The 17,109-nt window shown below is 43.6% G+C and overlaps 9 protein-coding genes and 1 non-coding gene across 10 annotated transcripts; 6 read left to right on the top strand and 4 right to left on the bottom strand.

Moving 5' to 3' along the window:
• The first annotated feature begins 11 nt into the window (after positions 1-11).
• On the top strand, positions 12-1,123 carry BYT42DRAFT_215850 (uncharacterized protein). The gene is made up of 2 exons (XM_051562569.1): positions 12-405; positions 480-1,123. The coding sequence occupies exons 1-2, from the start codon at positions 94-96 to the stop codon at positions 963-965; spliced, it is 798 nt and encodes a 265-aa protein (XP_051425775.1). The 5' UTR covers positions 12-93; the 3' UTR covers positions 966-1,123.
• A 157-nt stretch (positions 1,124-1,280) lies between these two features.
• On the top strand, positions 1,281-2,149 carry BYT42DRAFT_543351 (uncharacterized protein; the record flags this gene model as incomplete). Its single annotated transcript, XM_051565684.1, has 2 exons — positions 1,281-1,592; positions 1,676-2,149. 2 exons carry the CDS (start codon positions 1,281-1,283, stop codon positions 2,147-2,149), a joined length of 786 nt encoding a protein of 261 aa, XP_051425774.1.
• Positions 2,150-2,251: 102 nt separating this feature from the next.
• BYT42DRAFT_558425 (uncharacterized protein) lies at positions 2,252-3,988 on the bottom strand. The gene is made up of 6 exons (XM_051566995.1): positions 3,710-3,988; positions 3,307-3,635; positions 3,024-3,232; positions 2,928-2,956; positions 2,794-2,869; positions 2,252-2,740 (listed from the first exon to the last, which is right to left on the bottom strand). The coding sequence occupies exons 1-6, from the start codon at positions 3,973-3,975 to the stop codon at positions 2,618-2,620; spliced, it is 1,032 nt and encodes a 343-aa protein (XP_051425773.1). The 5' UTR covers positions 3,976-3,988; the 3' UTR covers positions 2,252-2,617.
• On the bottom strand, positions 3,989-5,926 carry BYT42DRAFT_558423 (uncharacterized protein). The gene is made up of 3 exons (XM_051566994.1): positions 5,397-5,926; positions 5,233-5,324; positions 3,989-5,173 (listed from the first exon to the last, which is right to left on the bottom strand). Exons 1-3 carry the CDS (start codon positions 5,895-5,897, stop codon positions 4,312-4,314), a joined length of 1,455 nt encoding a protein of 484 aa, XP_051425772.1. The 5' UTR covers positions 5,898-5,926; the 3' UTR covers positions 3,989-4,311.
• Positions 5,927-7,599: 1,673 nt separating this feature from the next.
• BYT42DRAFT_611048 (uncharacterized protein) lies at positions 7,600-8,923 on the top strand (the record flags this gene model as incomplete). Its single annotated transcript, XM_051571455.1, has 6 exons — positions 7,600-7,630; positions 7,695-7,730; positions 7,792-7,891; positions 7,956-8,148; positions 8,217-8,573; positions 8,636-8,923. 6 exons carry the CDS (start codon positions 7,600-7,602, stop codon positions 8,921-8,923), a joined length of 1,005 nt encoding a protein of 334 aa, XP_051425771.1.
• A 1,155-nt stretch (positions 8,924-10,078) lies between these two features.
• BYT42DRAFT_t32 lies at positions 10,079-10,150 on the bottom strand. Its single transcript has one exon. It is a non-coding gene; the product is annotated as a tRNA-Ala (tRNA).
• A 561-nt stretch (positions 10,151-10,711) lies between these two features.
• Positions 10,712-11,001, top strand: BYT42DRAFT_611047 (uncharacterized protein; the record flags this gene model as incomplete). The annotated part of the gene is made up of 3 exons (XM_051571454.1): positions 10,712-10,726; positions 10,802-10,898; positions 10,964-11,001. The coding sequence occupies 3 exons, from the start codon at positions 10,712-10,714 to the stop codon at positions 10,999-11,001; spliced, it is 150 nt and encodes a 49-aa protein (XP_051425770.1).
• A 260-nt stretch (positions 11,002-11,261) lies between these two features.
• Positions 11,262-12,657, bottom strand: BYT42DRAFT_558412 (ras-related protein rab-like protein-6A). Its single transcript, XM_051566993.1, has 8 exons — positions 12,571-12,657; positions 12,384-12,503; positions 12,264-12,322; positions 12,111-12,197; positions 11,960-12,032; positions 11,787-11,898; positions 11,559-11,722; positions 11,262-11,469 (listed from the first exon to the last, which is right to left on the bottom strand). Exons 2-8 carry the CDS (start codon positions 12,448-12,450, stop codon positions 11,414-11,416), a joined length of 618 nt encoding a protein of 205 aa, XP_051425769.1. The 5' UTR covers positions 12,451-12,503; positions 12,571-12,657; the 3' UTR covers positions 11,262-11,413.
• A 1,280-nt stretch (positions 12,658-13,937) lies between these two features.
• Positions 13,938-14,682, top strand: BYT42DRAFT_630337 (uncharacterized protein). Its single transcript, XM_051572444.1, has one exon. It carries the CDS (start codon positions 13,951-13,953, stop codon positions 14,392-14,394), a length of 444 nt encoding a protein of 147 aa, XP_051425768.1. The 5' UTR covers positions 13,938-13,950; the 3' UTR covers positions 14,395-14,682.
• Positions 14,683-14,770: 88 nt separating this feature from the next.
• On the top strand, positions 14,771-16,094 carry BYT42DRAFT_558409 (uncharacterized protein). Its single transcript, XM_051566992.1, has 6 exons — positions 14,771-15,028; positions 15,081-15,182; positions 15,239-15,335; positions 15,392-15,544; positions 15,607-15,723; positions 15,792-16,094. The coding sequence occupies exons 1-6, from the start codon at positions 14,832-14,834 to the stop codon at positions 15,906-15,908; spliced, it is 783 nt and encodes a 260-aa protein (XP_051425767.1). The 5' UTR covers positions 14,771-14,831; the 3' UTR covers positions 15,909-16,094.
• Positions 16,095-17,109: the final 1,015 nt, after the last annotated feature.

Here is a 17,109-nt window from a genome sequence, read left to right as displayed (position 1 = left end):
AAAAAAGGCCGATACCTTTTTCGGACAGCCCTCCAATTCCATAAATACCGCAGGCACGCTTTCAAACTGGTTGAATGACGTTCTATTACAATAATGAATTTTTTCAAATCAGCCAAGGAGAAGGAAGCCTTTGGCGATGATTCCGACAGCGAATCGCAGGTCCATCTTGATTCCAGCGACTTCAAGCGGTCCGATGTCTTGCTGTGTGGTACCCACGGCAACGTTTATGCAATTCGTAAGGAAGACGGTCATCGTCTGTGGCGTGCTAAAATTCGAAACTCGGCCGTTGCCAGCGTTATCGCCTTGTTCGTGACCGACACCGATAAGGTACTGGCCGCTGGGGGCGGAAGAACGGTGTGTCTTGACCTGTATACCGGCACCGCCTTGTGGGTAAACAAAATGTCTGTTAGTATCTCTGATTTGTCAAACTGGAATGATCGTGGATCCAAGAACTATGTATTGAGCTTTTTTTATTCTAGGGATTTGGATTGGAAGAAGTGTCGATTTTGAGCACACCGAGTCGTATCCTGGCGCCAAAACCTATCACGGCCGATCATGCGGACAATCTTCCGGCGTATGAGGAAAAGCAGAATATAGGCAGATCGGTGGCGATTGCGTGTGCTCGAGGAAAATGCATGGCGATGAATCTGGAGACGGGCGAGGAACTGTGGCGATACAACTGTCCTGGTGGAGGCTACAGCATTCCTGTGGCACTGATAGAAACAGGCGACAGTGGTGACAAGGCGGTGTATGTCGGGTGCGGACGATATGTGTACTGCCTGGACATCGCCACGGGGGAGGTCAAATGGTCCAGCAAGATCTGTAATACCAAACTTGGTTACGGCTATATGACGCTTGCCACCCCATGGAATTCCAGGTTAGCCGCTGAAGCTCACACTGGATTCTCTAATCAACCAACAGCCCAGGCGGCGGATCTGGCTCGCCAGCGTGCAGCTTCTTCATAGTCATCCTGAATCATCCACTACATAGGCTAATTCATATTTTGTTTTTGTATCATTTATCTCAATGATCCATCAATATCAAACATATCATGTGTGCTCTTATTTCGTATCAGCAATTTACGGGATCCGCAACCCTTCTGTACTTTCTGTTCCATGAGGTGTGGCTGTGTAGCAATTTCTTTTTTGCTGAGCACTGTTTGCTGAGCACTGTTCGTTTCCATAAAAAGAAGAGCCAAAATCGCTCGACAGCCGACTTCATTATCTGTATTTCCTAGCTTTGCTATAACTCCCTATTTTTTTTATTATTATACTCTATCAATGAACCTTTTTTCTTGTGACAAAGAAAAGGAAGCCTTTGGCAGTTGCTCGGATAACGAATCTCATGTGGATCTTGGCACATCTGAATTCCATCGCTCCGAGGTGCTTGTATGTGCAACTCACGGCAGCGTGTATGCCGTTCGTAAAGAAGACGGTAGTCGGCTGTGGAGTGCTAAAATTCGAAGCACCCTGGTGGCCACTGTGCTCTCACTGTTTATCACCGATACAGATAAATTACTAGTCTCTGGCAATGGCACCACCTTTTGCCTGGATCTGTTCACGGGAGCTACTCTGTGGAAGAACAATATGCCGGTATATATCTTTTAGATGCCAATTTTTTTTTGCTTGCATCAAAAACTATCACTGCAGATCACAAGATTAATGATCCATATTAGGGTTTCGGTATTGATGAAGTATCCATTTTGTGTACACCGACCCGTGTGCTGTCTCCCAAAGCAGCCGCTGAAGAAGCCCCCGATGCGCCACCAGAGTATCATGAAAAGGAGAAACCCAACTCATCTGTGGCTATTGCTTGTGCACGGGGCAAATGCATGGCCATTGACATGGAGACCGGGGAAGAACTATGGCGCTACGATTGTCCGGGTGGCGGATTTAATTTACCAGTCGCGCTTGTTGAACCCACAACGAGCCACCTGGCTTACATTGGTTGTGGACGATGGCTGTACTGCCTTGACGCAGTAACAGGAGAGCTTCAATGGAGCACTAAGCTTTCTGACGCAATATTAGGCTACAGCTACATGACCTTGGCCACGCCTTGGAGTTCCCGCTTAGCTGCTGAAGCCCACACTGGATTTTGTCACCAACCCACCGCGCAATGCATCGATTTGTTTCGCAAACGAAGAAACTAACGAAATAGTCGAAAATATAGTGTGATATAGGAAATGTATATTGATTATAGTACTAGTTGTCAACTGATACCAAAGTTAAATATGTACAGTAAAGAGAGACGAAAAGATGTATGAAATCGTTGTATTACAGTTATGATGCTTTTTTGCGTTTTTCGCCCATGCAAAACGTGGGTCCTTTTTCACACCAGCCACAAGTCGCTGACATGACTTGTCATTGGACTGGCCAAGGGTCCAGCCCTCTCTACGTTTCCGCGTCATTTGGAATGTCCGATGCAGCCGCACTGGCTGCTTCGTCTGACTTGGACTGTAGTTGTTGTCTTTGTTTTTTCCGTTGTCGTACTTCTTCGATCAGCCTTGCGTAGTCATCAGTGTATTTGGCGCTGTGTTCTTCGATAACAGGAGTAGACCGCTTGCCTCCAGACTGCCGTAATTGCACGTACGCGAGTTCGGCCTGGTTTAGCTGTCGTATCAGCGTACCGATATCCACTGGATGAGGGGAATCACGATTGGCGTTATATAACATGACGTATTCTTTGTGACGCCAAACCATCTGATGTTTATCTCCATGATCCGGTAACCCCAGGTCCTGATCTTTAATTAATATCAACCATCTCTATTTCTTTGTTAATACTGTATTAGCCTACCTTGAGTATTCTTCGCATATCCTTTTCCTTTTGCATGTCATAGACAAGTTTGGTAGGCTTTTTACCTAGATTTATGCTATTATTACAAGAGATTAGCGCGTAAGATCGTACAGTATGGATCACAGTGGACTTACGTTCTTGAATGGGCAAAAGGAGTTGAGACCTGGGGAGAATGTATAAATTAAGTATTGAAATGGAGCGGGATGTGGCAATGGCTTTTGCAAATTTACCGGTGAAGAATGAGAAGATGACATGGAAGAAAAGTAAACGGACGGTGCTGAAGACGCTGACGGATGGGTTAAGGAGGAAGGACTCGCTCTGGATGGTTTTGGATCGGGCGGTATACGGCTGTCGCCTTGCATGCATCGATCCAAGTGCACATTCAATACGGCCATTTTCATGCGTTGCTGACATATCGGACACGTTACCAATGATTCCTCTACGATGATGATGATCCGATAAATCCATGTCAGTTCCTGAACATCCTTTTTTTTGCATCCAAGAAACTCGTACCTGTCAGTTTTGCTGGAATTGAATGAGTCGATGCTGTTGGCTGGATCGGTGCCGTCGGCTGAGCTGAAGCCGGTGCTGATGCCGTTGGAGAAGGTACATATTCTATTGGTGGCGCAGTAATGACTGGGGTTGTAACGGAGGGTGAGAGGGAGGATTTCTTCTTTTCAAGACGTGACGACCGTCGGTGAGGGGTGGACTGAAATACATTGGTGTCGTTGGCTTGTGCGTTAGTGATTTCTGTATTGGAGACGGAAGTGACGATCGCAGGAGATGACAAGGGAGTTGACTTGGCATGACTGTGTTGTTGATCCAAAGCTAATAACAGCTCCCTGCGAAAGGACGCGAACGGAAACGATTAATAAAATGCAAGATTCGAGAATATTGGAAAACTTTTTGGTATTACCTTGACGAGCGCCACGTATTTACGGTATTATCTAGATCGTAGTTATTATGTAGATTGGATTCGTGAGCTGGTTTGCGACATTTTGGGCAGCACGCCTCGGAGGAAAGACTTCGACGGATGCACAGCGCACAGAAAGAATGAGAACAAGTAGACAGGATCATGGTGGTTTTGAATAACTCTTTGCAGATCGGACACCTTAGATTTTCGTCCAAGGTCTGAAGTTGCACCAAACGGAAATCCGTAGGATCGTCAAAGTTGGCTTCCATACTGATTTCAAGGCTGACAACCAGGAAAAAAGACACGTCCCCTTCTTGTTTTTTCATCCCTCAAAGAATTTTCACACTCCGTCTTTGGTCTCTCGCTTTTTCGCACCTGGGCGATTCTGCCCTTCAACATCAGGGATGCAAAATGGTATAACAATATGATACAACGATGGTGGATCTTATTGATATATCTAAGATGAGGAGATACAAATTACTATACAGATATGTTCATAATACTAGGTATTTATATACGGCATCGGTAGAAAGGCTGTCCTTTTTTTCCTTTTTTTTTTCCATGGATAATATTGAAGGGGTATGTATTATTTTATATGGATAGAATCAACTGTCCTGTTTTTCAGGATCAGTTGCACGCTCGGGTTTTCGAAAGCATGATCGTATTTTTTGATACCAAGATTCGGTTGACTGCTTGGACTTTTGAAAGAAGGAGTGCAGTTTCGGATGCCGTGACGCTTTCTCGTCGTCGTGTTTCTCCTCGTCTTCATTTTCGTGGCTGTCCAACGACAATTCATTCGAGATGAAGGACATGGTGCGATTCAGTTCTGAGTTTGGATCATCGTTTTCATAGATACCTCGTCTGGTCGGTGGTGGGGTGGGGAAGTATTTATAATAGGCATTGGAGATGGCGAATAAAGCGTAGTCAACCAAGCCTACGCCCATAATGATCATGAAAAATTTCCCGCCTTTGTTAGTCGCCAATTTGTTGATCGCCGCTGCCACCATGTTCTGTTGTCCCGATTCGTTGCGTTGAGCTAGCGAGTCCCAAAAGAAACCGGACATGGATCCAAAGACGGCCGCACGAGCTCCGAACCCAATGCGCCCGGCGGTGTGCACAATGATCGCTTCCCACCGCCGAGCATTAGGCTCCGACGTTTTCAAATCATTGATAAAGCTGCCAGTGACGGCATTGATGATTTGCGTGATACAAGCAATAATAAATGCGATACCCAGCAGACTGATACCGGCCTTTCCCAATGCTGAATCCGTCCAAGAAGCAGGAAACGTTTTGCTTGAAGCCAGGTTTTGCTGGTCCGCAGACGTTTCAAAGATCATCATAACCACATAGTACGTGTAGGCCGAGTACACGCAGCCACTGACAAACGGTGATAGCCGATACCGAAAAAAGTTTTTTTTCTTGCCAAATGAAGCATCGCTGCCTTGTCCAGTAAACGCTTCCCAGAAACTATTATTGTAGGATAACCATGAGTGATCCGCCGCCCACAAGTAGTCTGTGCAACTTACCGCCAGATAATATAAGTAATGAGACCAATTGCCATGACCACCAGCACGGATCGTCCAATTGTAGGAATGCCGCCTAGTAACAGAAATGCTCCCTAGGTAAGACGAGTTAACATCACCGTAGACCCGGAAATATCGAAATCACCGTGTGAAGGAGATCACCGTACCTGAGGCGATTCATTCTGCTGGCTGCCATTCGGCGTCCATGCCCCCGTGACATTGGTACATGTCAGTACACCAATGGTGCCATAGACAATGCCTTTGGCTATAAAGCCGCACCGACCCAGCCATTTGACAAATTTCTTGTGCCGTTTTCGTACCCCACCTTGATAAAATCGCATGTGGAACGGGGCTCGCGGTTGCATATTGGCTGGTGCGGAGTGCTGCGAAGTCGAAGAGGCCGTGGTGGAGGTATCTCTTGTGGTTTCGGGAGTACAGGGTGCCGGGTTTTCCACTTGTTCTTCGCCATGCCACTCCAGGACATTGGGGGCCGAGCAATGACCGTCATGTAACTTGATAATGTCATCACGACCCTCCGATGATTCCGTGGACGTCTGACTGTCTCTAACCACCGTAGGGACTATCGGCATACTTTGCGATAACCGGGTATCCACTTCATCCGTTGAACCCCTTTCGGATGTCACAAGGGTACGTAGCCTGCGAAGCATAATCAATTAATAAAACATTGGTATCAATTGTCAGCGCTGATCCTTCTATTTCACTTTTTTTTTTCTTTTCCTGGAGTTGATCGATCTGTGCGCATGATGATGTCAATTTCCAAAATTGGAAAAAGAAGATTGACCCGTTCCTAACGGTTGTTGAAAATTAGAAACGATTGGTTAGAAACAGAACACGCCCCACCATGACATGAGGCCATTCGCTCACTACCAAAACCTTTGTTTGGGATTCAAAAGAAACAAAAAAGATCACCATCCAAAATCAAAGAGAATATTGCCTAATTTGTATAAATTCGCAGGAAATTCATCAACCGTCCTTTTTTGCAACACCGAAGGAACCCCACTATTTCAAAAAACAGGCGATGCAGCAGAGGGTATGACATCCCATTTTCCTGCTTTTCTAATATAAAGCGGACATTAACAAACTCATATCCCTTTGAAAAAGATCATTTTGCCCTACTAAGAATACACTATTACATTGTTCATAATACTATGCACGCTTCAAAGCTGACTTATCAGGGCCCCGGCGCCCTTTGATGGTCGACAAGACAAATGCTGGCCATTGCATTGGAAACGCCCAGAGACTCTCTTCTTTTCATGTTCAGGAATAATCAGATACTGACGAATATGTTCTAGTAGTTTTTTAAGTTATTACTGTATAAATGATGCTGGAAAATTTGCCCGGAAAAGGAGTGCCCAGTAGACTGATTGCGTTGCTTTCTAAATACGCGATAGTATATGTATTCCGTTTCAGCGACAGTTGAAACGTTATACATCAGAAAGAAGTTTTAAGGTCCAAAGAGTAGAAGGGGACAGAGCAAGGAGTGTCGTGAGTCGAAGCTGTATGCTGGCCATTTTCACCTAGGTGCCAAAATTTAAATTATCCCAGAATATCAATCTCAAGACCACTTGACGTCTTTACGATCGCTTGTCGGCAAGCGCTGGCTATTAGCTTTTTACTATAATTTCCATTTCGCTTTTTGTTTTTGGCATTTTGATTCCAAAGATTTGATGGAAGCGGCTTTTTGTCCGAGTTGGATTTGAAAAGCTTATACACCGGGTTGAAAACGTGATCAAGGCAACTGTTATTTGTGGTACAACCGGAGAGAGGGATGCCGTTTTTCCTGCACGGACATATAACAAAAGATATCGAATTTAAACATGGATTAAAAAATTCTCGGTCATATGACAATCGTTCACCGAAGGATTTGGGTTCCTGGAACTCAGTAATTACCATGTACACATTAGTCTTTGGAAGGCACGGGTACTCGGGTATGTAACCGGATTTCTTCTACCCTAATTTCTGTGCTGCTGTGCCTTTAACCTTAATCTACGCTCGATTCCAGAACTCGTTTCCACAAACAATGATGAAGGGGTACAAACTTCTTCATCATCAATGATTTATTATGAGTACATGCTGCTCATACATCGATAAATGTTTTGCGCTGCTGTATCAGCCTTCCAGATGGTTGGCTGAAGCTTGCCCAATCTGGGTTTCCATGGCTGGTGGATGATGTTCGGAGTTCTCGGATGAGTATTTGACGAGTGAAATGGGCATTTCCCAGTTTAACCACGAGCCACGTTTCAATTTTATTCTTGTGTCATCTTCACTTGGCACTGAGCACGACTATATAAATAGACACCCTGCTCGCTTTCTTTTTAAAACTCTAGAACATATACTTTATTTTGCATAATGAATTCCGGAACACTTTTGGTCACAGCAGGTACGTAGCTTTGCATTTTTTATACCCATATCTACGCTGGTGATTAATGGGTGTTCGTCATCAGTCGCTGTTCACGGCTTATCGGAACTTGGACTCCAAGGTACTTTACTCGAGCATAGAACTGCTCCATAGACGGTATGCTTATGCAATGATTATTCAAGAGGCTAGAACATTCTTTGGATGCTTTGTTTCTCCCAACGAAAAGCACCGCACTCAATCCCGGGAAGGACTGGAACCTCAGTGGAACCAGACGCTGCAGTGGTATGTGAATAGTTTATCGTCTGATTTTTGTGATGATAGGTTCCTGAATGTTTTTTTTTTGTAGCAATGTCAGTGAAGGCCACAATGATTTGACCATCGAACTTGTCAATGAACATGAAGCCCGTCCCGGCGTTTTGGGTAGCGGTAAGATCTCCCTCGATCAGGTCTTTCAAGAAAAACAGGCAGAACAATGGGTGCCAATCCGAGGCCCCAACGGTGAATTTGCAGGACAAGTCTTTGTAAGACTTGCATTGTCGGTAAGAACATTGTTATATTCGGTCACTGCTGGTCAGTCGAGCCATCAAGGCTTACTCCATTGGCTTAGTCACCGTATACACAAGCACGGGAGGGCCCATACGCCACCTCGGATGAACACGCCCCACCGCCCTATGGTGGCCCTGCGATGTATCCTCCTGAAAAGCAACATTCATTCAGTAGCGCCGATGGGTCTCCGTATCCTTTAGACAGACAAGGATCGTTTGCTTCATTAGGACCCGAACAACCCATGCCAGCCAACTATGGTACAGGGGCTCCACCCCAGTTTTCCCCTCCTCAGCAAGCGTACCCTTACGGCATGCCACCCCAATCCAGCCCTGACTCAAGTGTAGGCACTGGCAGCCCTTATACTCCGCAAGCGGAGATGCCTTCCGAAAAGCCAAAGAAGAAGATTCCCGATTGGATGGTAAGCAAGGGAAGAGATGATAGTAAACCGGACCCTTCGCTAAATGAGCAACTTGGATGTAGAAATATGGTGGAGCAGCTTTAGCTGGTGCTGCAGCCGCGGGCCTGGGCGCTTGGGCGGTCCATGAAATAAAGGAACATTATGAAGAGGAAGCAGAGGAGGAAGCAGAGGAAGAAGCACACCAAGAAGCAGCACGTCAGCGTGCTATGGAACGGGAAGAATATCAAGAGCACGTACGTGACGTGGAAGAGGAAGAAGAAGAAGAGCGTAAAGAGAGCTCTTCCGAAAGTTCCGAATCCGACCAAGAAGAGGAACGCACTTCAGGCATTGACGATTCCCGATGGCGCTAAATAAACTGAACTATTGTAAAAAGCTCAGAAAAGGTTGCATCCTTGTAATCGATCCTCGTGATCTCATCTTCTCCTAGACAATGCACCTGAATGAGTATTAAGGTTGATGGCCAAGCAGTTTTCTTGCTGCTTTCTCTTGTGTGCTGCTGCCCTGGAATAAGCATTAACGGCAAGCCTGCAAGTAAGACTTGCATTGGAATACTAAGTGTTTCTGAAAGCAGCGAACAGGCTTTGAGCTTCTACTGCTTTATACCTACTGTCTTTCCAAAGACGATACAGATGACACATTATCTCCACCAGCTACAGCGACAATAGAGGCATTCATGACAACAACATCAGAACGGATACGCATATTCGGATATGAAAACTCCTTTATATTTTTCGCTGGATTACGTCTGTATCCCTGCCACCTTTTTCTTCTGCAACCCTTACTTGGCACTGGGTAGGTGGGTGGCGGCGGTGATTCCCTTGAGGATCCAAAGCATAAAATTTAGGGCAAACTTAAAAAAAAATCGACACTATGCCAGCAAGACCTGCATCCGTCTACTTGACCCACACTAGTCCACATTACTTTCTCCATTGGTCACAGCCGTTTCTTTTTTGCATTTGCTCATTTGGATGAGGACAGAGTCACACACGATACCTATACTTGATCGATGTCGGCTTAACTTTTAGATCCGACTTGATATTCCGATTTGGAGAATAAAGATGGCTAAAATAATAATAAACATATCCATTCAATCCCTTCATCATTCTGTAAAACACTACTTAAAAAAATTGATGTGTGTGTCGTTTTCGGGGTTTGCTGAATCTATTCCGGATACTGGTTCCACGGACGATAGATGAAGAAATAAACTAGAATTGGAGGATAGATAATTGATAATCTTTATTCGTTTTGATCGAGGGGATATTTATATGTTTTTGGGTACATCTATAATAATTTCGTAGTACGGCTTGGCAGGGTATTTTGGTTCTGAATGCTCAGCCTTTCGGCCGAGCTGTTCGATAAAGGAAACGTTTGCTTGAAGGTGATCAAAGCGTCATTACCAAAAACGTAAGTGTTGCCGTGAACGTTTTAGGAAATACCAAAAAAGGATACGACATGTGTAAAGCATCCACATCGACAAGAAAAAACATTGGCAGCTCGGCCAAAAATGGAGACGCCGGGGTTTGAACCCGGGGCCTTCTGCATGCAAAGCAGACGTGATACCACTACACCACATCCCCCAAAAACTTTCCGGAAGGGTTTTAGAATGCTCACAAGGCGTAAGTGTGACTGGTTTGTGACTGTGATTAAGGCGGTCCCTCCGCATTGAGTTGCCTGCTGTGCATTGAATACGGGGAACTAAAGAATGCGTCGCCGGGGAAGATATGGTGGGTAAATGTTTTTCAATGGTATGCTTTGCCTTGTTTATGTCTTTTCAATCAATTTTTGAGTGGTTATAAACGAAGCAATCATAGCCTTGGAATTAATTCATGTTTACTGATGATGGTCCACTTGATGGCCTGTATTTTTACTCCAGAGATTACATAAAAAAAGGTTATTTTGGAGAACGCAAGTGCTTACCAGTATGCATGAAGGGCAATGTATATTTATTGTATCGGCAACAGTTTGCGTGAAATGTTATAGCTTTTGAAAAATCGGCGTTGAGATGGAATAGCTTGCGAAGCAGAAGGCAAGATTTTTTTTGTTAGATCGTGACGTTGATTTTGATGGTAAAAATTTCGGCCTGCCAAAGGTGATATTGTTGCTTTCTCGACCATTCTTAGGATCATACAACAGCCATCATGTTTATGCCCCAGGTAAGATGCTCAGCTTTCATTGTTCAGCATTTGGCACTTTTCACTTACTCGTAGCTTCTCTTTTCCATATTACAGCAACCTCAACTCACTCCCGAGCAAAAAGCTTTCTTGAGACAACGCACCATCTCCACAGTCTCCAATTTTGTCACATTTGCCTTGGTCATTCGTGCTGGTAAGACGACTTATTGATCGCTAGCGCCATTTGTGGCGAAATTAATATTAAACCATTTGTATTAGCTCCTTTCGCACTTGACTATGTGAAGAAGTTCTTTTAAATGCATCCACTTCCTTTATGTAAAACTCCCAAATAGAAACAGTACGCCAGTGTTTACTCAACAACATGCCGTACCAATAAAGACTCTAAAAACGATTTATACTATTGGAAGCCTTACCACCATGAAGAAAATGGTTACGGAAAAGTAAAAGGACGGATAGGATAGACGGTATAATGACATCATGAATGAGGGCAGAGAATAGGACTGGCAATCATTGCATCCGTCACATAGCACCATGGTAATTTTCTACGTACAGGTATGTCCTTCGAAATGTATTCTTCGCTCATGAATTATAAACTGGGTTTACGGCTAGTTAAAGATGTTGAAACTTTCCACACTAGGGCTGACGGTTTTCATGATTAGGATGGCTGTATTACGAAATTTCAAATAGGATAATATGTGTATGTCTAAGTTAACATGCGCAACCACTGGACTCGGTTTCCGTATCACTGAGATTGATCTTTTGCACTATGGGTCATGATTTTGGACGCGGTTAGAAAATAAAATAAAATAATAAACTAGCTATCCTGTCTGAGTTGTATCTACCGTCGACTTACTTTGATCTTTTTGTGTTACATTCTCCGCATTGTCGACACCAGGCAAAGCCTGCGCGATTTTCTTGAACAGCGTCTTGACATTGTGCCCCGCTTTGGCACTGGTCTCGATAAACATGACATTCAATTCTTTGGACCGCTTTTCTCCCTCCTCAACTGTCACTTCCCTGTTGATATTATTTTGCATTAGCACCCAAAGGTTTAACAATCTGCCATGGCTGAAAATCTTACCGCTTCTCACTAAGATCCGATTTATTGCCTACGAGGACTATGATCACCTCATCTCCTCGTTCCGCTCGTACATCGTCGATCCATTTCGTAGTATTTGCAAACGAAGCTCGGCCTATCGTAGCTCACAATGTCAGCTGGTGGGGTGAATTTGCATTATTTCGGAAGTAACGTACTTGTAATGTCATACACAATCACTGCCGCAGAAGAGTCTCGTATGTAACTCGGGATCAAACTTCGAAAACGTTCCTATATTGACATATTTGTTACACACTTTCCTTCCGACATGTTTCCATCCGATCCCAATGGAAAAACTCGTCCACTAACTTGGCCGGCTGTGTCCCACAGCTGGAGACGGACAGTTTTATCTTCAAGATACATGGTTTTGGAGAGAAAGTCAATGCCAATAGTGGCCTACACAAAATGCACAAAACATTTAAAAAACATAAAACGCCGCTGTTTCGTTGCTAAAAGGCTTGCCTGATAGGTATTATCGAAGGTGTCGTACATGAAGCGAGTAATGAGTGATGTTTTGCCCACTGCATCGCGGAAAAAGGTAAACATTAACAGAAAGTTTAACGGGCAATAATTAAGACATACCACTTTGCTCGCCTAGAAAAACAAGCTTATACTTTCTTAAAGGGTTGCTGTACTCGGATGTCGCCATTTGTGAACAGGGAATGAAGTTGGGGTGGTTTCGACTAAAAAGAGCGGGAAACACTTTCCGTACGTCAACTGAGTGGTTAAAAGTCCGGTGACAGCCATGGTCAGAATTCCGTCCTCGTACCAAGTCACACCTGAGATTGCATATTTCCAAACTATGCTTGACGTCTGCCAACTCAATTTGTGGCGTCGTGTTGCCAATTTTGCTGGGAATATATGTAGGAAAAGGGAAAGGTGTGAATACCTACAGACATTACATTTGCTGATAAGCCAGCGCTCCAAGCATGCAGGGCATAAAATAAAGTTCCTGCAAAAACTATCCTGCTCAAATCAGTGAAGAGAAACCAAGAACTGGAGTCATTATAGCGAGTTAGACCCTTTTCAATCTACAATATCCTACTCTAAATTGGAGATATTTTTATGCACCAAAATACATGCACATCAAAAAAAATGGGCTTTATTTCCATCCAGGTGTCATCCTGTGGCGCCTGTAATGATTTGTTTGATCAATCCACATCCCAGTCACACCAAGTAACATCAACAACCTGAGCATTTTTTATACAAATATTTTCTAGCATATGTACCAGCTATTGTGGCATACAGCCAAAGCGGATGTGGATTTTTTCAGTTCAAACGTTTTTCGCCGTTGTGACACTCGACAACGAAGTTCTAGTTCAAGTTACCATAGGGGAAGAGAAAAAAAAGAAAGAGAGTTTGTGCTCGTTGAAAGGTACCGTAGGCTGTTTTCAAATGATGTATTATGGGTTGATATTTCCAGGGGCCTTGATTGTGGATGCAGTTTCAATATTCTTAGAGTGCCGCGGAAAAAGCATATCGCGCGCTTTCTTCTTTTCAATATGGATGCAGGATTGCCAAAATGCTTTATTTGACAAAGTTTAGACCTCTCTTGCTGTGTATGTATAGTTGATCCTTTTATTCGGTATCTATGATACCTGATAATCAAGGCAGACTTACATCTGGAGCAATGAGACCATTAAACACTGTAAAGGCAAAACAGGATCTGTGGTGCATTGTGTGGTTCAACATCGAAATGAAAATTACCGTTATCGCTCGCAAATAAAATGCATCACTGATAGCAACGAACTGATGCCATCGATTATACTTTAACAGCATTTCATGCATTCACGCACACAGCATCCTGTTGTCCTCTATCCATTCAACGATGAATTTTTTCTTTTTAACCTTTGCATTACAGGATTACATAAAGGAGTAGGTTCATACTAAAATACACGCCATAAATTTTTGACAAATATATTGCATTAGTCTTGTATGCATCGTCAGTCGTTTTTCCCCGTGCAGAATCTTAGGAGCAATCCGAATTGCCCTTGTTCATCCCCTGCAACGATAGCATATAACGAACAGTTTCTTTACTTGAAAATATGCAAGCGGTGAGTCTTTATTGCTCATTGAAAGAATATAAAATCAAAAGGTAATAACCGAGATCATATTTGCATTATCTACACTTGATTAATAGTCCTCAGTCATGCATCTCAATCTTTTCTTTGTGGCGGCTGCTGCCATCCTCGCTGTTACCACCACCATCCAGGCGTCAGCTGCTGTAAATGCTGTAGCCGATGCCGCACGGCAGGACATGACTACCATTGAGAAGGCCAATCCGTCCATGGATCTCAAGAGTGGTACAGGAAAACACGTTCATGCCGAGCTGTCCAAGCGTAAAGTCGCGAGCTACACGGTGCGTCAAAGAACAGAAAAGATCGGCACCCAGGAAGGAACCAAAGGCTCTACTCTATCCGGTGAAAAACAAAAACGCTCTCCACCGGGCCGTGTAATCCAGGGCGCCGCAGGTTCGCTCCGTGCAAAAACCAAGAATCTCTTTGGAGGACAAAAGAAGTCATCGCTAGTGCCTATCCCGCCCAAACGATCTCTACAACGCAAACGTAGCAGCGTCCAAAGTGACGCCGCCTAAATTACATAATAATGACAGTAAGATTTTTCTTTAGTTTCCATAATGTGTAGTGGCCAACAGAAAAAGTTCGGGAACAGTACCAGGGTACTCTCCTAAGTATAGCCCGCTTTTCTTAGAAAGCTCATCATTGAAGTGCCTTGTAATTCACTCGAAAATTAGCCCGAATTAAACTATGTAATTCCAAAGGACTTTTTCCACGTAATTGAAGCTTTATCAAGTATATGAAGCCATTAGAATAGATCAACTGAAAGGAAATAAAAAAAAACCAGCAAAGATTTGCCATGGAGGTGTCATCAATCTTTGAATCTGGCAACGCTGCTAAAGAATATCTGCTTAAATCCCCGCCACAACGCCCAGCCTTTTTTCTTTTTGATTTCTTGTTTTGGTGATCCATTATCCATTGCATATTTGTTGCTTCCTCAATCAATTCCCCAACCATGTCGCTGAATGCAACACTGAAAGAGCTAGTAGACAACTCCAAAAAGATCACATCAATCGAACTCTCCACCGGATCCCCTGAAATCACCGATTACCTGCTTCAAAAAAACGGCGCGAAACGTCGCTTGATAAGAGACGCCGAATCTCAAGAATGCAAACTATTTGCCATTAGCTCTACCGAGTCAATATCAGCTAGGTAACTTGCTTTTCTCTCTTGTATCATTGAAAGGTCGACTCACATGACTTAGAATCCAAGCGGACCTTGGTCAACATTCGCAATCACGAACGACGACGCGACGAACCAACATTGATCGCATATTATCAGCAGCCAATATATTGAATCAGCTGTGGTAAGTCGACATTGGTATTACACTGTTCTGTCGTAGTCTAATATTGGTTTCAACAGCAATCTTGAGGATGCTAAAACCCGAATCGAAAAGCTTGCGCAAACCCATGAAGAGCGACAACTCAATGTAGATTATCTAGAGTCCGCATTGAAGAAAGTAAGAACAAGTGCATTATTATGTGACGATAAAGCATGCTAATCGGGTTTATACAGAGCGAAAGCGATATGGAAGCGCTGTTAAACGATGCAAGGAATGCACCAAGCTCAGGAGATAGCAATGTATCTGGTAGCGTGGATGAAGAACTAAGGAGGACCCAGGTAGCAGTAGAAATGCTTGAGAACAGATTGCAAGTTCTCAAAGACAAGGTCAGAGATGATTAGTATGAGTATTATGGTTGGCCACCGAATTCTGAAACCTTTGTTGATAGGGGAACGAATTACAGGAGCAAATTGATGAACAGCATCGCCTTCAAACTGCCATGCAACAAATGACACAGAGACATACCAACAACGATTTACCGTCCATGGAAACCATGTTTGAAACGGTAAGGATACGTCTGTTATTCTTTAATATCGATGGCTTTTCAGCTAACCATAGCCTACCTAATTGTAGGAAATGAAAACTCTGGAAGAGAAGGTTGCAAGCAAGCGAAAGGAACTGAGCGATTATGGTATACAAAATGAATCCTTTTTAAGTCTCTCTACCAACGTTGCTGATCCTATATACTAGTATCAAAGTTGAACGGCTTAGCTGAAAAAGCGCGTATCAAGGATATCCAACGCGTGCGACATAGCAAAGTAAACGCCAGAGAAAGCATTCCGGCAGGCGAAAGTGATCAGGTAATTTATCCACTATTGTAAGTTTATGGGGGCTTGCTGACATTCTTTTATGTAGGCCTCCATCGAAGCATCAAAGAAAGGAAATGGTTCTCGAAAAATAAGGTACGAATGGACAATAGTATGTGAAAGGCACAGACATTCGTTCATCTAAATCTTGATGTTACATATAGGGAGGTTCATCGACAATTGCTGCGGTTGGTCTTGCAACAAGATGTACAAAGCGAGGAGGAAATAGATAATGGATGTTTCAGCAATTTATCGAATGTGATTGCCGGAATTTTCCCAACCGCTGCTGATGCCGACGGTGAATATAAACCATCTCATCAAGCCATCATTCTGGCGAAGATTATGGATTTAGTAGAGGATTCGGCCTCTGGAAACGGGGTCATTCCGCTGAACCAACTCAAGACCCAAATCACCGAATTTGCTAAATCGAAAGGGTTCAACGAACAACTGGGGTCTCAGTCAATTTATAAGCTGGTGGCGAGCCACTTGCTCATTATTGATCGCAGTCAAAAGGAAAGCATGGTGAAGCTAGGTTGATCCTGTAGAAATCTAAACTCAATATGTACATAATGTAGCATTTATCATTTACCACATACATCCATTAAAGTTCAATATTAATCGTTTAAAGCACTAAATGACATGTATCCATCGAAGAGGATACGGCTGCCCATGGAAAAATTCTGCCACAACCTCCATGCGCCATTCACTGAGATAATCTATCAACCATAGAAAGTGAACCGGGGAGGTATGTCGGATGATGAAATGGACAATAGTATTTATGGTCGCAGTATGTTACTATGCCGTAATAGCTTTGGTAATCATCGTTATCTGCTTCTGATTGCTTTTATCACTAAAAGATTAGATAGGATGTCGGATTTTTTCTTCGTAACTTTTTTTTTCCATTGGTCAGATCAATTCAGCAATATCTACTTTTTTTTTATTGTTGCCTTGCAAACAGTCATACAAAGTATCTAACGCAGACAAAGACGAGAGCGTTTAACAGTTCGTTGCCATGGTGTTTTTTTACACCATTGATAGAAAGAATTCTTCATGCTTGATGTCGTATGTATGGATCGAAAGTTCGC

Source organism: Radiomyces spectabilis (genome assembly GCF_025331425.1).
Source record: "Radiomyces spectabilis strain NRRL 2753 chromosome Unknown BYT42scaffold_3, whole genome shotgun sequence".
Lineage (NCBI taxonomy): Eukaryota > Fungi > Mucoromycota > Mucoromycetes > Mucorales > Radiomycetaceae > Radiomyces > Radiomyces spectabilis.
This window is presented reverse-complemented; position numbering and strand designations above follow the sequence as displayed.

Coding starts and splice junctions, on each gene's coding strand:
- BYT42DRAFT_215850 (XM_051562569.1), top strand. CDS start 94: ATGAATTTTTTCAAATCAGCCAAGGAGAAGGAAGCCTTTGGCGATGAT. Junction 406..479: donor TGTGGGTAAACAAAATGTCT/GTTAGTATCTCT, acceptor TTTTTATTCTAG/GGATTTGGATTGGAAGAAGT.
- BYT42DRAFT_558409 (XM_051566992.1), top strand. CDS start 14,832: ATGTCGCTGAATGCAACACTGAAAGAGCTAGTAGACAACTCCAAAAAG. Junction 15,029..15,080: donor ACCGAGTCAATATCAGCTAG/GTAACTTGCTTT, acceptor CACATGACTTAG/AATCCAAGCGGACCTTGGTC. Junction 15,336..15,391: donor TAGAGTCCGCATTGAAGAAA/GTAAGAACAAGT, acceptor GGGTTTATACAG/AGCGAAAGCGATATGGAAGC.
- BYT42DRAFT_558412 (XM_051566993.1), bottom strand. CDS start 12,450: ATGGCGACATCCGAGTACAGCAACCCTTTAAGAAAGTATAAGCTTGTT. Junction 12,198..12,263: donor CCTTCGATAATACCTATCAG/GCAAGCCTTTTA, acceptor CATTTTGTGTAG/GCCACTATTGGCATTGACTT. Junction 11,723..11,786: donor TCGGATCTTAGTGAGAAGCG/GTAAGATTTTCA, acceptor TAATATCAACAG/GGAAGTGACAGTTGAGGAGG.
- BYT42DRAFT_558425 (XM_051566995.1), bottom strand. CDS start 3,975: ATGGAAGCCAACTTTGACGATCCTACGGATTTCCGTTTGGTGCAACTT. Junction 3,636..3,709: donor AATACGTGGCGCTCGTCAAG/GTAATACCAAAA, acceptor GTCCTTTCGCAG/GGAGCTGTTATTAGCTTTGG. Junction 2,957..3,023: donor CATCTTCTCATTCTTCACCG/GTAAATTTGCAA, acceptor CATTCTCCCCAG/GTCTCAACTCCTTTTGCCCA.
- BYT42DRAFT_630337 (XM_051572444.1), top strand. CDS start 13,951: ATGCATCTCAATCTTTTCTTTGTGGCGGCTGCTGCCATCCTCGCTGTT.
- BYT42DRAFT_558423 (XM_051566994.1), bottom strand. CDS start 5,897: ATGCTTCGCAGGCTACGTACCCTTGTGACATCCGAAAGGGGTTCAACG. Junction 5,325..5,396: donor AGCAGAATGAATCGCCTCAG/GTACGGTGATCT, acceptor CGTCTTACCTAG/GGAGCATTTCTGTTACTAGG. Junction 5,174..5,232: donor ATTACTTATATTATCTGGCG/GTAAGTTGCACA, acceptor CTACAATAATAG/TTTCTGGGAAGCGTTTACTG.